This window comes from Poromitra crassiceps (assembly GCF_964638095.1).
Source record: "Poromitra crassiceps genome assembly, chromosome: 5".
Taxonomy (NCBI): domain Eukaryota; kingdom Metazoa; phylum Chordata; class Actinopteri; order Beryciformes; family Melamphaidae; genus Poromitra; species Poromitra crassiceps.
In genome coordinates this window covers 25,030,564-25,042,780 of record NC_139642.1, presented here as the reverse complement: position 1 = coordinate 25,042,780, position 12,217 = coordinate 25,030,564, and the positions used below count along the sequence as shown (strand labels likewise).

At 46.4% G+C, this 12,217-nt stretch overlaps 1 protein-coding gene and 1 pseudogene across 2 annotated transcripts in view; both read left to right on the top strand.

Moving 5' to 3' along the window:
• The window catches only part of cep164 (centrosomal protein 164), a 32,685-nt gene extending 20,468 nt beyond the window's left edge, over nt 1-12,217 (top strand). Inside the window, exons 23-29 of the mRNA XM_083636586.1 lie at nt 845-1,079; nt 5,806-5,913; nt 7,139-7,241; nt 7,601-7,984; nt 8,081-8,153; nt 8,792-8,902; nt 10,546-12,217. Of these exons, the coding sequence (XP_083492712.1) occupies nt 845-1,079; nt 5,806-5,913; nt 7,139-7,241; nt 7,601-7,984; nt 8,081-8,153; nt 8,792-8,902; nt 10,546-10,639 (1,108 nt within the window). The 3' untranslated portion in view covers nt 10,640-12,217. The remainder of the gene's footprint in view (nt 1-844; nt 1,080-5,805; nt 5,914-7,138; nt 7,242-7,600; nt 7,985-8,080; nt 8,154-8,791; nt 8,903-10,545) is intronic.
• LOC310777599 (septin-8-A pseudogene) lies at nt 2,580-3,728 on the top strand (annotated as a pseudogene). The gene has a single exon. The product of its transcript is annotated as a septin-8-A pseudogene (transcript).

The window sequence follows — 12,217 nt, the reverse complement described above, 5'->3', positions numbered from 1 at the left end:
TTTCCTTGAATGGCTTGCTCCCGCGGTGTGTGTGTGTGTGTGTGTGTGTGTGTGTGTGTGTGTGTGTGTGTGTGTGTGTGTGTGTGTGTTCGCGCGTTGCCCCCGCGGCTCTGGGGGGAAGAGATCTCTGTCCGTTCTGTAATGAGTCTGAAATGGATTACTGTAAAATCGCCAAGCCATTTCCGCGGGAGGCGGCTGCTTTTGGGTCCCGTGGCTGTGACTTCTCTCGGTCTCTGTCGCCACTTAGTGGTCGGTAAAATAGATTACACACATGCTCTTGCTCCAAATAGTTATCTCGAAGATGTAAAAGGGGTTGATTGATGTCCCACCGTCAAAAAAAAAAAATGTTTATGTAAGACGAGTTAGCTCGTCCTTGGCACTTAAGCGCTGGATTATGTAAGACGAGTTAGGTCGTCTCTGGCACTTAATGTGTTAAAAAAAAACATTTTATTTTTTATTTTTATTTTTTTAAATAATCAAATAAAATATAATGGAAGTACATGCAGTTGTTTATTTTAATTATGCATCATAATACAATGCAATTCCAAATGCACTTCTTTTAGCCACACAGTGAGAAAAAAGAAAGTGAGAAAAAATAAATCATGTATTGGGGAAAAAAAGTGATGCATCGATTTAAGATGCATCGAGATGCATCGATAATCGTAATCGAATCGAATCGTAGCCCTCTGAATCGTAATCGAATCGAATCGTGAGGCCAGTGAAGATTCACAGCCCTAATATACAGTAAGACTGATATATCAGTTGGGGTAGTTTCCCAGCATTTAGCCTGTATCTTCTTTCTCCTCGGCCATAACCCCCTTCCCCCCTCCCGGTGTGTGTCCAGCATGCGGAGGTACGTCTTCACGGAGGGCACGAACATCCAGAGGACCAGACTCTTCCTGGAGAGGGAGAGCAGCCGGCTGATGGACAGACAGGCGGCTCTGCGGGTGGCCCAGGCAGCCTCCTCTCAGGACCCTGGCCACAGACAGGCAGCTCAGCGGGCAGCCCAGGCAGGCTCCTCTCAGGACCCCGGCCAGGAAGCAGGCCTGACCCAGGACATGGTGAGGAGCCTCCAGCAGGTAGGAGTAATGATGCGTTTGTTTATGACTCGGAGGTCACAAAAATTGCCACTTGCTACTAGGGCTGTCCCGAATGCCATATTTAGAGCGCCGACGCTTCGCGGAGATAAAATCGATCATAATCTAAGCTTCTACGCCGGTCTCCATCGGGGTGAGGGGGCTGGTCACACAAAAAAATAAAAACTCTGATAAGTGTTGTGCGCGTTCTCGGCTGTGGTGATCCCGCTGAGGAACAAACATGTTGTAGGCTACTCACAGAGTTGAAAGCACTCTCAGCTCAGCACTGTCCGTGGCCCCATAGTAAACTTCCTTCCAAGGGTGAAAAGGGTGACTGTCACCTAAAGGTGACTAGTTTACAAAGTGACTAACGTTATACTAACAAACACGTTCCACGTCTCATCCCAAATGACGTGCGCTCCGGCTGTATGTACATCCATGTGATAGACGGAGCCAACTCCACTTTCACTACCAGTCGGTAATAACAAATCCATGTGATAGACAGAGCACGTTCTGTGACTGCTGCTAATTCATAACATTATAAACAAATTAAACAACTTGAATTCACTTGTAACGTTACTCACACTGGGTTGGAAAGAAGTGTAGAAGTTTCGTGTTTACAACAGCTCCGCCCACACAGCTCACCATCTGTGTGGCTACTGGCTGTTGGGTGCATTTGTTTGTGCTCACGGCGCGTGCGGGTGGGAGTTCCCCGTGTTAAAAACAGTGTTGGCCCGAAGGACCCCGCCCAGCCACAAAACTAGAGACTGTCTCACAAAGTTACACCCCATGTTAGATCTTATGGAGAGAGAGGAGAGGAGGGGGAAAAACAATAACAACAAAGCGTCGATTGCTGATTTGAGCGTCGATTACCATCATGGTAACGATTGAAGCTTCCAAGCGTCAACTTTTTTTGGGGTCAGCCCTACTTGCTACTATGAGAAATCAAATAAAACGGGCATGATTTCTCAACCCCTAGTTGCTCCCAGCTCGTAATTTGACGTCATTTAAACATGGCCACCCACATCGTATGGTGAAGAAAATAAGATTGTATGAATTTATGAAACACATTTTGGTCTTTTTTTTTTTTTTACTAGGTATCTAGCGCGCTACCGAGCTGGCCCTGCAGCTCGCCGAGCTGGCCCTGCAGCTCGCATACGCAGCTCGGCCACTGCATGCCCTCGCCTGCCCTATTGGCGCACGCGGGCGTGTGTGTTTCTCACAAAATGTTATTGCCCTTAAGTTTACATGCGTGACATCACTGGTGACAACACCAATTGTAGTGATGAAATCATGAGTGATTTATGACAGACACTGATGGTGTCGTAGACAACATTGTGACATCATCAGTGATGTCATAAATCCTTCCCTGCAGAGGCTATAAATAGGAACGGTGCAACTCAAGATTTAGACATCACCCATTTTTTTGCCTCCACTCGGCTCAACGCACCCAAACATTATACATTCCGCACCATGGCTGACGCGTACATTGGAGAGCGTACCCTGACCTTGGGCAGCGATTTTGGATTTAGATGCCTGCCCGATCAACTGGTCAGTAAATTGGTTACACAGGGTTTCTCCTTCAACATCCTCTGCGTAGGAGAGACGGGTATCGGCAAGTCGACGTTAATGAACACACTCTTCAACACCACCTTCGAGCACAAAGAGGCCGATCACAACCAGAAGGTTGTCCTCCTGGAGCCGCGAACCTATGATCTGCAGGAGGGCAAAGTCCATCTCAAACTGACCATTGTAGACACTGTGGGCTTTGGCGACCAGATCAACAAAGACGACAGCTACAAGCCCATCGTCCACTACATTGACACTCAATTTGAAAACTATCTTCGGGAGGAGCTCAAGATCAAGCGCTCTCTGTTTAACTACCACGACACCAGGATACACATCTGCCTCTACTTCATTGCGCCGACAGGACAGTCGCTCAAATCCCTCGACCTTGTCACCATGCAACAACTGGACAAAAAGGTCAACATAATCCCGATCATCGCCAAAGCGGACACAATCTCGAAGAGCGAGCTTCACAAGTTCAAAGTGAATATTATCGGCGAGCTCGTGAGCAACGGCGTTCAGATCTATCAGTTTCCGACGGACGACGAAGCCGTCACCGAGATCAACGCCTCCATGAACGCCCATCTGCCCTTCGCCGTGGTGGGAAGCATGGAGGAGGTCAAAGTGGGTAACAAAAAGGTGAGGGCCAGGGAGTATCCCTGGGGCGTCGTGCAGGTCGAGAACGAGAGCCACTGCGATTTTGTCAAGCTCCGAGAGATGCTGATCAGGGTGAACATGGAGGACCTGAGGGAGCAGACCCACACCTGCCACTACGAGCTGTACAGACGCGGCAAACTGGAGGAGATGGGCTTCAAAGACACAGACGCTGACAGCCCACCGGTCAGTCTTCGGGAGAATTACGAGGTCAAGAGGAAGGAGTTCCTGTTGACTATACAGCGTGAGCAGGAGGTGAAGAAGCAGAAGTTCATGGATAAAGTGGAAGAGACAAGTGCACACCTGAAAGAGAAGGAGAAAGAGCTGCACCGCAAGTTTGAGCAGCTGAAGATGGAGCACCAGGAGAAGCAGAAGAAAGTGGACAAGAAGAGGAGAGAGCTGGAGGAGGAGATCAGAGCCTTCAACAGGTGAAAGGGGGCAAGCTCCCGTCAGGCAAGCTGCATAAAACAGCCCCAGGCACTGCTCAAAGTGCTGCTCCGGCAGCTTTTAGCGAGCCACGGACTCCAGGACCGCGGGGCAGCCTGTCACTCAAACCTGAAGGATTTTCTTTCCACCACCCGGCAGGCGCAGACAAAATATCCACAAGTCACTTGTCCTCAGGTAGTTTAGTAATCCAGTTCCTACACTCACAACATGTACATTTCAGCTGGTAGATTTGCTCCTGACCTCCAGACATGTACAGCCAGTCGCCCCCCCCGGGCAAAACAAGAGCGTGACCTAGCTCCCCTCTCTCAAGAGCGAGGTGAATCTCTCTCTCGCACCGGTGGTATGGTAAAAGCTGTGACCTCGAGCATGTTTGGCCGGAAAGGGAAACCAAATCATTATGGGGTTCATAGTTGAGTGTAACACCGGCCAGTATCCGGTTCAGGACTTGTGAAGATGATTTAATTTCCAATAATGCATTTTTCTCAGCTTTTTGGGGACAGACGGACGTTTTCAGTGAACACTACCTACATTCAAGTGTCAATAACTAAAGTACGGATTAAGGTTGAATCTAACTTTTTTTCTATGAAAGTAGATGCTCCTTTTGTCTCACTGATGATGTCATAGTGATGGCATAAGAGCAAAATCATCTTATGACATCACTGATTATGTCATAGGCACTGATGATCTTATAGTGATGTCATAGGAGCTAGGGATGGGCGGGAGTACTCCTCGTTTGTAACGTCAGTACTCGAGTAACGTTTCAGCTGTTCGGGTACTCGCCACGTGGATCTGGTGATACAGCTAGGCACCATTGCGCCGCATAAGATTAATGTTTGGAGGTATTTTGACAAACACGACGAAACAACTGCAGTGCAAGATATGCATCAACTTGTAAAACAGAGATATGCCAATTCGGTGCTTAACCACGTGCGCATAAAGCACAAGGAGAACGTCAACGGGGCAGATGAAAATCAGTCTCGCATTACCTAGTTTACTAGCAAGGGGGACACGGTGGAGCAGTGGTAGCACTGTCGCCTCACAGCTAGAAGGTCCTGGGTTCGAGTCGACACTCCCTGGGTTCGACACTGTGGGCACTGAGGGTGTGTCCCCCCCATGTCCTCAGTGCCCACTGCGCCTAGGTGGGCTATCTCGTCAAAAGGGCCTTTCTGTGTGGAGTTTGCATGTTCTTCCCATGCTCCCCTGGGGTTCCTCCATACAACATCGACATGCCCCCCCCCCTGCATGGGATAAATGCAGAGACTATATTTCACCGGCCACCATCAGCATGAGTGTGTGTGTGTGGCTGGTTGCATGCGTGTGTTGGGTTGTCGCATGACAAATGAAGACGGGTTTGTTCATCCAGTTCTTCTTCTTCTTCTTCTAGCAGTAACAAACAGCGTTGTTGTGATGCCGTCAGGGCAGAGAAGATTTCCGAGCTCATCATCAGGCAGCGCTTTTTCCATGCCAAAACGCTAATGTGCGAACAGCCCCTACACAGCAGATCACCCCTGCCCTGTCATTATTACCATTGTAATAGATATTCTTAAATGATGCATGCCCTATGCGAAACCCGCTTAAACAATGTTCATCTTGCCTTGGTGTCTGCAAACAGTTCTCTTCACAGCTGGGTTTGGGTTTGGCCAAGGTGGCGTTGCCTGGCGGAGATCTGCACTCTATACTGAGTGCACTTTTCTAGTTAAGAAGGGATGTCTACATGACTGTGAGTCAACTGCCATCACAAAGTGTTGTTTGTATTGTAATACTTATTCTGAACTTCTTAAATCTTGCCCCTAACAAATACCCCACATGTTGTAGACAAATAAAAAATAAAATAAAACAACCTCAAACAATAAAAACTCAACTGAAACGAGCAAACCCACTCTGGAAACGAACTGAAACTTAACTGAATTGAAAAACAAAACAAAAATAAAAACGAATGGAAAAATACAAAACTACAACTCTGGTGCATGTGGGGGTTAAAATATGTGAGCCCGTTTTTAAATTTTGCTGACTGTCTTTCTCCATCCACCTCCCTTCTTCCATCCCTCCATCCTTGACTCAGGAGGCCAGGAATGTGGCGGAGCTGCAGCTGACGGTTCAGAGAGGGAGCGTACTGCTGCGGAGGAAAGAGGAGCAGCTGCAGCAGCTGGAGAGCTCTATAGCCGAGGAGGTCAGCAGAAAAGATTGTCTATAGCCGAGGAGGACAGCAGAAAAGATTATCTATAGCCGAGGAGGACAGCAGAAAAGATTGTCTATAGCCGAGGAGGTCAGCAGAAAAGATTGTCTATAGCCGAGGAGGACAGCAGAAAAGATTGTCTATAGCCGAGGAGGACAGCAGAAAAGATTGTCTAAAGCCGAGGAGGACAGCAGAAAAGATTGTCTATAGCCGAGGAGGACAGCAGAAAAGATTGTCTATAGCCGAGGAGGACAGCAGAAAAGATTGTCTATAGCCGAGGAGGACAGCAGAAAAGATTGTCTATAGCCGAGGAGGTCAGCAGAAAAGATTGTCTATAGCCGAGGAGGACAGCAGAAAAGATTGTCTATAGCCGAGGAGGTCAGCAGAAAAGATTGTCTAAAGCCGAGGAGGACAGCAGAAAAGATTGTCTATAGCCGAGGAGGTCAGCAGAAAAGATTGTCTATAGCCGAGGAGGACAGCAGAAAAGATTGTCTATAGCCGAAAAGATTGTCTAAAGCCGAGGAGGACAGCAGAAAAGATTGTCTATAGCCGAGGAGGTCAGCAGAAAAGATTGTCTAAAGCCGAGGAGGTCAGCAGAAAAGATTGCCTAAAGCCGAGGAGGTCAGCAGAAAAGATTGTCTATAGCCGAGGAGGTCAGCAGAAAAGATTGTCTAAAGCCGAGGAGGACAGCAGAAAAGATTGATTATAGCCGAGGAGGACAGCAGAAAAGATTGTTTATAGCCGAGGAGGACAGCAGAAAAGATTGTCTAAAAAAGTGTATTTGTAGTCTCACGTTAAAGCATTGACTGTATCGTTAAAGTGATATCTCACTTTGGTTGGGCATGTTCTACCACCAATACTGGCTGCTCTGGGTCTAGTGTCTGAATGCAGCTGAAGTAATGTGTTCACAGGAAATGCCCAGGGCAGATAGTGTTGGAGGTCAACTGCTCCTGAGTCTCTGTGGCGATGAAGAGTAAAATGGTTATATCAACAACAAATATCACTTCAAGCCTAAAGTTGATACAGAATGTGCCATTAAATTCATATAGAATATTTGATCAACGTGAGCTGCGTTTGATTCTGTGAACGTGATTCATTCTGTCATTCCCAGTACTTTTGCAAAGACAAATCAAGTGCACCTCACATTGTGATGAATAATAAACGATAGAGGTGCTGTTAGCAGGCTGTTCTAGTGTGTCTCGTTGTTCTCTGTGCTCAGCCGCTGTTTGAGGATCTGTCTCGGCTGGCAGCAGACAGGAAGGTGACCTTCGATGTGAGCGAGTCGGACCTCAGCAGCACCGTGGACCCGCAGGATGGGACAGGTGAGACTCACTGGAATTGACCAAAACACATGGACAAATACACGGCTGTTCACAGTAGTAGAATCACCTGCTCCACGCTCTATGGTTTAACACTGGAGCCAACACACATTCCTTACAGTACTGTTATTTTTGATGATTGATTCATAACTCTAGTACATGAGAGCAAATGTTTTGGAAACTGTGGAATATCCGTTTTGGCATTAGCTACCTAATGATTAAATCCAGTAGTACTGCTTTGTTTGTTGTCTGTTAACTCATCTATTTCACTAGAGCAAGTATTTCTGTGCTTGCTTTTCATCTCCTGTCCTTCAACACCATTCCCACGCTTGTCTCTGTGCCTCCACCCCACCCCCCATCAGGAAGCCATCCTACCGTCCCAGCCAAAGTCCAGCAGCTGGCGGAGTCCCTGCAGCAGATCTCAGGTCAGCTCGGCACCGTGCTGAGCGCGTTGGGTTCTCTGGCCCAGAAGCAGGGCGCGGCCGCGCCGTACCCCGGCTTCCTTCTGCCTCTGTCTCTGGTCCACTCCATCCCGTCAGCCACCGCCTCCACCCCCACCCCCCAGAGCCAGACCTCAGGGCCCAGCGCCTCAGCCGCACCTCCCCCCCTCGGGCTCTCGGGGCTGTCCTGGGCGTGGGGGCCCCACGGAGGCTCGGCGGCCACCCCTCTCTTCGCCACCTCCATCTCTGGCGTAGCGAGGGCCTCCGAGGACCTCGCCAACAGCCGCTGGGCCCAGCTCTTCCCCGGTAATCAATAACGACCTGTGCTGTCAAACTGATCGGGGGGCTTTATTGAGTGTGTGAATAACAGTTTGTAATATTTGTTATGTTGCTATTCTCCAGGCGCCGCGATGGACCCAGTCGCCTCCAGCACCATGAGAGCCAGTTCAGCTTACTCTGCATACACTCCTGTTAGGTATCCTGCAATACGTGTTTCATGGCAGCATCGCTATAATGATGCCTTTTACATCTGCCATTGGCTCAAACCAGAGATGGGGACTTGGACTTGAGACTTGGACTTGAGTCGCACTTAAGTCTCACACACAGTGACTTGAGACTCGTCCTCAAAGACTTGAGACGTGACTTTGACTTGAGGTTCGGGACTTGTGAACAATCTTTATTTTTAATTTAATTTTGTTGGTGCATCAACATTAAGGAAATGTCTACTAATAAGAATCTCAACTAATCAATGCTGATACTGTATGTTAATAAAGGAGTGAGGAGAATACAGTACATGCTTTTAATTCCTTCGTTTTAGCTATGCAGTGTTCTAAGCACCCCAGATGGCATCCAGCAGATGATAGAATGCTCGTCCATAAGAGACTTGAGACTTGACTTGGACTTGTGACCAAAGACTTGAGACTTGACGTGGACTTGGAAAAAATGACTTGTGAACATCTCTGGCTCAAACCTACTCATAACAATCAATACTAAAGTGTGTGTGTGTGTGTGTGTGTGTGTGTGTGTGTGTGTGTGTGTGTGTGTGTGTGTGTGTGTGTGTGTGTGTGTGTGTGTGTGTGTGTGTGTGTGTGTGTGTGTGTGTGTGTGTGTCAGTGAATACACCCGTAGCCTGCAGAAGTCGGTGGAGGTGGACGGCCAGAGGCTGCAGGGGCTGATCGATGGCAACAAGAGGTGGCTGGAGATGCGCAGGAAAGACACCAGCATGTATCCTTATTATGCTGTGATCAAGCGGCGATCTCCGTCTCGAGAAAATGAAGCCAAAAACTGCCGTTCCTTGAATAGCCACTTGAGGCTGGCTCCAAAAGCGAGTCATTCCCCATCAACCCCCATTTTAAAATGCCCAACTTTACAGCCGGGTAAAATATATATATATATATATATATATATATATATATATATATATATATATATATATATATATATATATATATATATATATATATGCCCACCAGACCATGCAGGTCAAATGGGGTGGGAGTATATCAGCTCCATTTGGTGTAAGCAATGGCGTGAGGCAGGGGGGAATTTTATCTCCTATTTTATTTAATTTATATATGGATGGTTTGTCTGCTCAACTGAGAACCTGTAACACAGGATGCATGGTCGGAGAAACACTAGTAAACCATCTGATGTATGCAGATGACCTGGTGGTCCTCAGTCCCAGTAGTGCTGGTCTACAACAGCTCCTTGATATTTGCTCTAAATATGGTGTGCAACATGATATAAAATATAATGCCAGCAAAAGCGCTGTTCTATTATGTAGAACTAAAGAGGACAAACGCCTTAACTTTCCTATCTTTAAACTATCAGACAATAGTCTTGAGGTCTGGAATAAGATTAAATATCTTGGCCATTTTATTACGGATCAAATGACAGATGACGATGATATATACAGACAATGTCGGAAGCTGTATGCTCAAGCAAACACTATTGCCCGAAAGTTCTGTCATTGTTCCACTAAAGTGAAAGTGTCCTTGTTCAAGGCATATTGCACACCGCTTTATACTGCACACCTGTGGTCATGTTATAAAAAGTCTAGCATGCACAGATTGCAAGTTGCATATAATGATGCCATGAGAATACTCCTTAAACAACCCAGAGGGGGCAGTGCTAGCCAGATGTTTGTCACTGCTGGAGTGAGGACTTTTAAAGCACTCCTAAGAAATCTAATGTTTAAGTTTATGAAAAGGCTGGATGTGTCAACAAACGGTATCATTGTAGCTCTTTCAAGCCCCTCAGTGAGCTGTTCACGTTATACATCAAGTTTAAGGGTCCACTGGCTAAAATGCCTGTATGTTCTGCCTGTGCGTTAAGTTATGTATCTTTTTGTACATTCTTTTATGATTTTTATTGCCTGTTGTATCTCTTGTATGTTAACCCCGTGTATGTATCCCTATGGACCTGAGTCTGCTAATAAAGTTGAATTGAATTGAATATATGTATATATATACCGGTATATATAACTCACCCATTTATACAGTGATGGCTGCAAAAAGAAGTCTGATTGTGTAGAAGCCATATGGAGAAATGACTCTACTTCTCACTTGATTTATTCCCCAGGTAAACACTTTCTGTTATATTTTTAGAATCACCTGTCAGGATCGAAAATCTCTCTGTGACCCATCTCCTCGTCTTTATCTCCATCTCTAACTTCCTGATTGAAGTGGATTGGTCAGTCTATTTCATGGAAAACGTTATAAACGACATACCTTTCTCATGTCCTTCTAACTTGCTGTAGTTTAAACCGATATAGCTAATCCCCCCCCATCCCCATCTAATCATTGTACTGTATTAAGACTGATGCATTCATACAGTGTTGTTCATGGTCCTTAACACTGCTTGCCTAGACCTCTGTTCACTCGCTATCGGACTCCGGCCATGAACGGACTGGTCCAGCTGGGCCTGGATGACAAGAACCAGATCAAAGTCTATCATTACTGAAGACGCGACGGACCAGGCTGCACTGCAGTGCGCCGTCACTCGGAGAGATTTGGAGTCTTGTGCCCTCTTTGATTCGTTCCTTCACAAAACAGCATTGTGATTTTCAGGGAAAGTCTGACCATGCACAGTGTGATGAGGGGTTTGTTCTTTGCATGTGAGACATGTATGGATGTTTTTATGGTTTTCCCTCCTTGGATGATCGATGGGAGGGGTTTTCTACAATTCTCTAGTTGCGACAATCACAGAGAAGTAACGGGATCTTAACGTCAATTTAGGATACTTTTCTGCAGGAGGCAACAAACACTAAAGAAAAGTAGTGCTTTGCTGTTGCACAAGGGTCAGTTTCGTTTCTGACTCAACGGAAGCTCTGCCATTGGCACCGACCATTTCAGTCGGAGCGAAGGGAAACCCCTTTCCCCTCCCTGCGTGTCACCCTTTCAAATGCCTCCGCCGCTGTGAAACAACAACAACGCTAGCTAGCAACCCACATGCAGAAAATCGCAGGTTTTGACAAAGATGTGGATTGTGCAGGCCTGCTTGGTACTTTCGGTGGATGGTTATAAAGATAACGGAGCTTTTTTCCCCCCTGCTATACCAGAGTGAGAGTAAGTGGAGCCCAGCGGTGTAGTCTACGTGATACGCAGGTATACGCAGTATACCCAATAGGAAAGCTCCAGGATTTGAGTATAGCCACTTAAAAATGTGCAAGGATACGCAACAATATAGTTTTGTGACAGAATGTTCACTTGAGAGAGTTTGTTTAGCAAATACTGGGTAGATAACTGCAGGGGAAGATGATTTTGTCCAGAGTTCCATGACTATTTATATGCTAGGTAGAGAGACAACAGTGAAATCTATCAAAACAATTCATCAATTTGATGGGAGCACCTGGAAGCCCCTCGACCCCCCCGCCCCCCGTGTGGAAACATATCTCCATATCTCACTCAAGCTGAAATGTACAGTATAGCCACTACAATAAATGACACTACACCACTGGTGGCGTGAGACTCTCCTGCACTGGTACAGCGCGAAACCAAGTGCGGAGATAGTCTAGCAAGCAAGACTATCACGGCAGGTCACTTTTGCCTTCATGGAGCTGTGGGAGCTCTAGTAACAGCAAATGGCCAGTGTGTTTTGTTTTTATTCTTTGCTTCGTTTACTTTGTCACTTAGCCTGGAGGAAGATCAAATAGGAGAGATAAAACAAAGCCATGCCACTTGTGTTTTCCACCCTGAGGTTGTCATTCCCGCGTTCCCTCGTCCACTCCTCTCCACAGATCTGACAATCAATTCATTTCCATCTTAACCTTTGTACTAATCAGTCCGCCTCACCGGCAGGCGAGTGTGAGGGTAAGTGAGGACAGTTAGACAGGAACTACTGTACTTGATGGAAAGAAAATACACCAAAGTAACCACTATTGTAACAGTGAGCTGTTGCCTAGGCAGTATTTTATTATCTTAAGTAACTAGATATTTGTGCATAGATGTTTGTGTAAAAATGTACTGTATTTTTCTATTAAATATTTTAATAAATATACTTTTATATATTCCCATATTCCCTGTGTTGTGATCCTGCCAT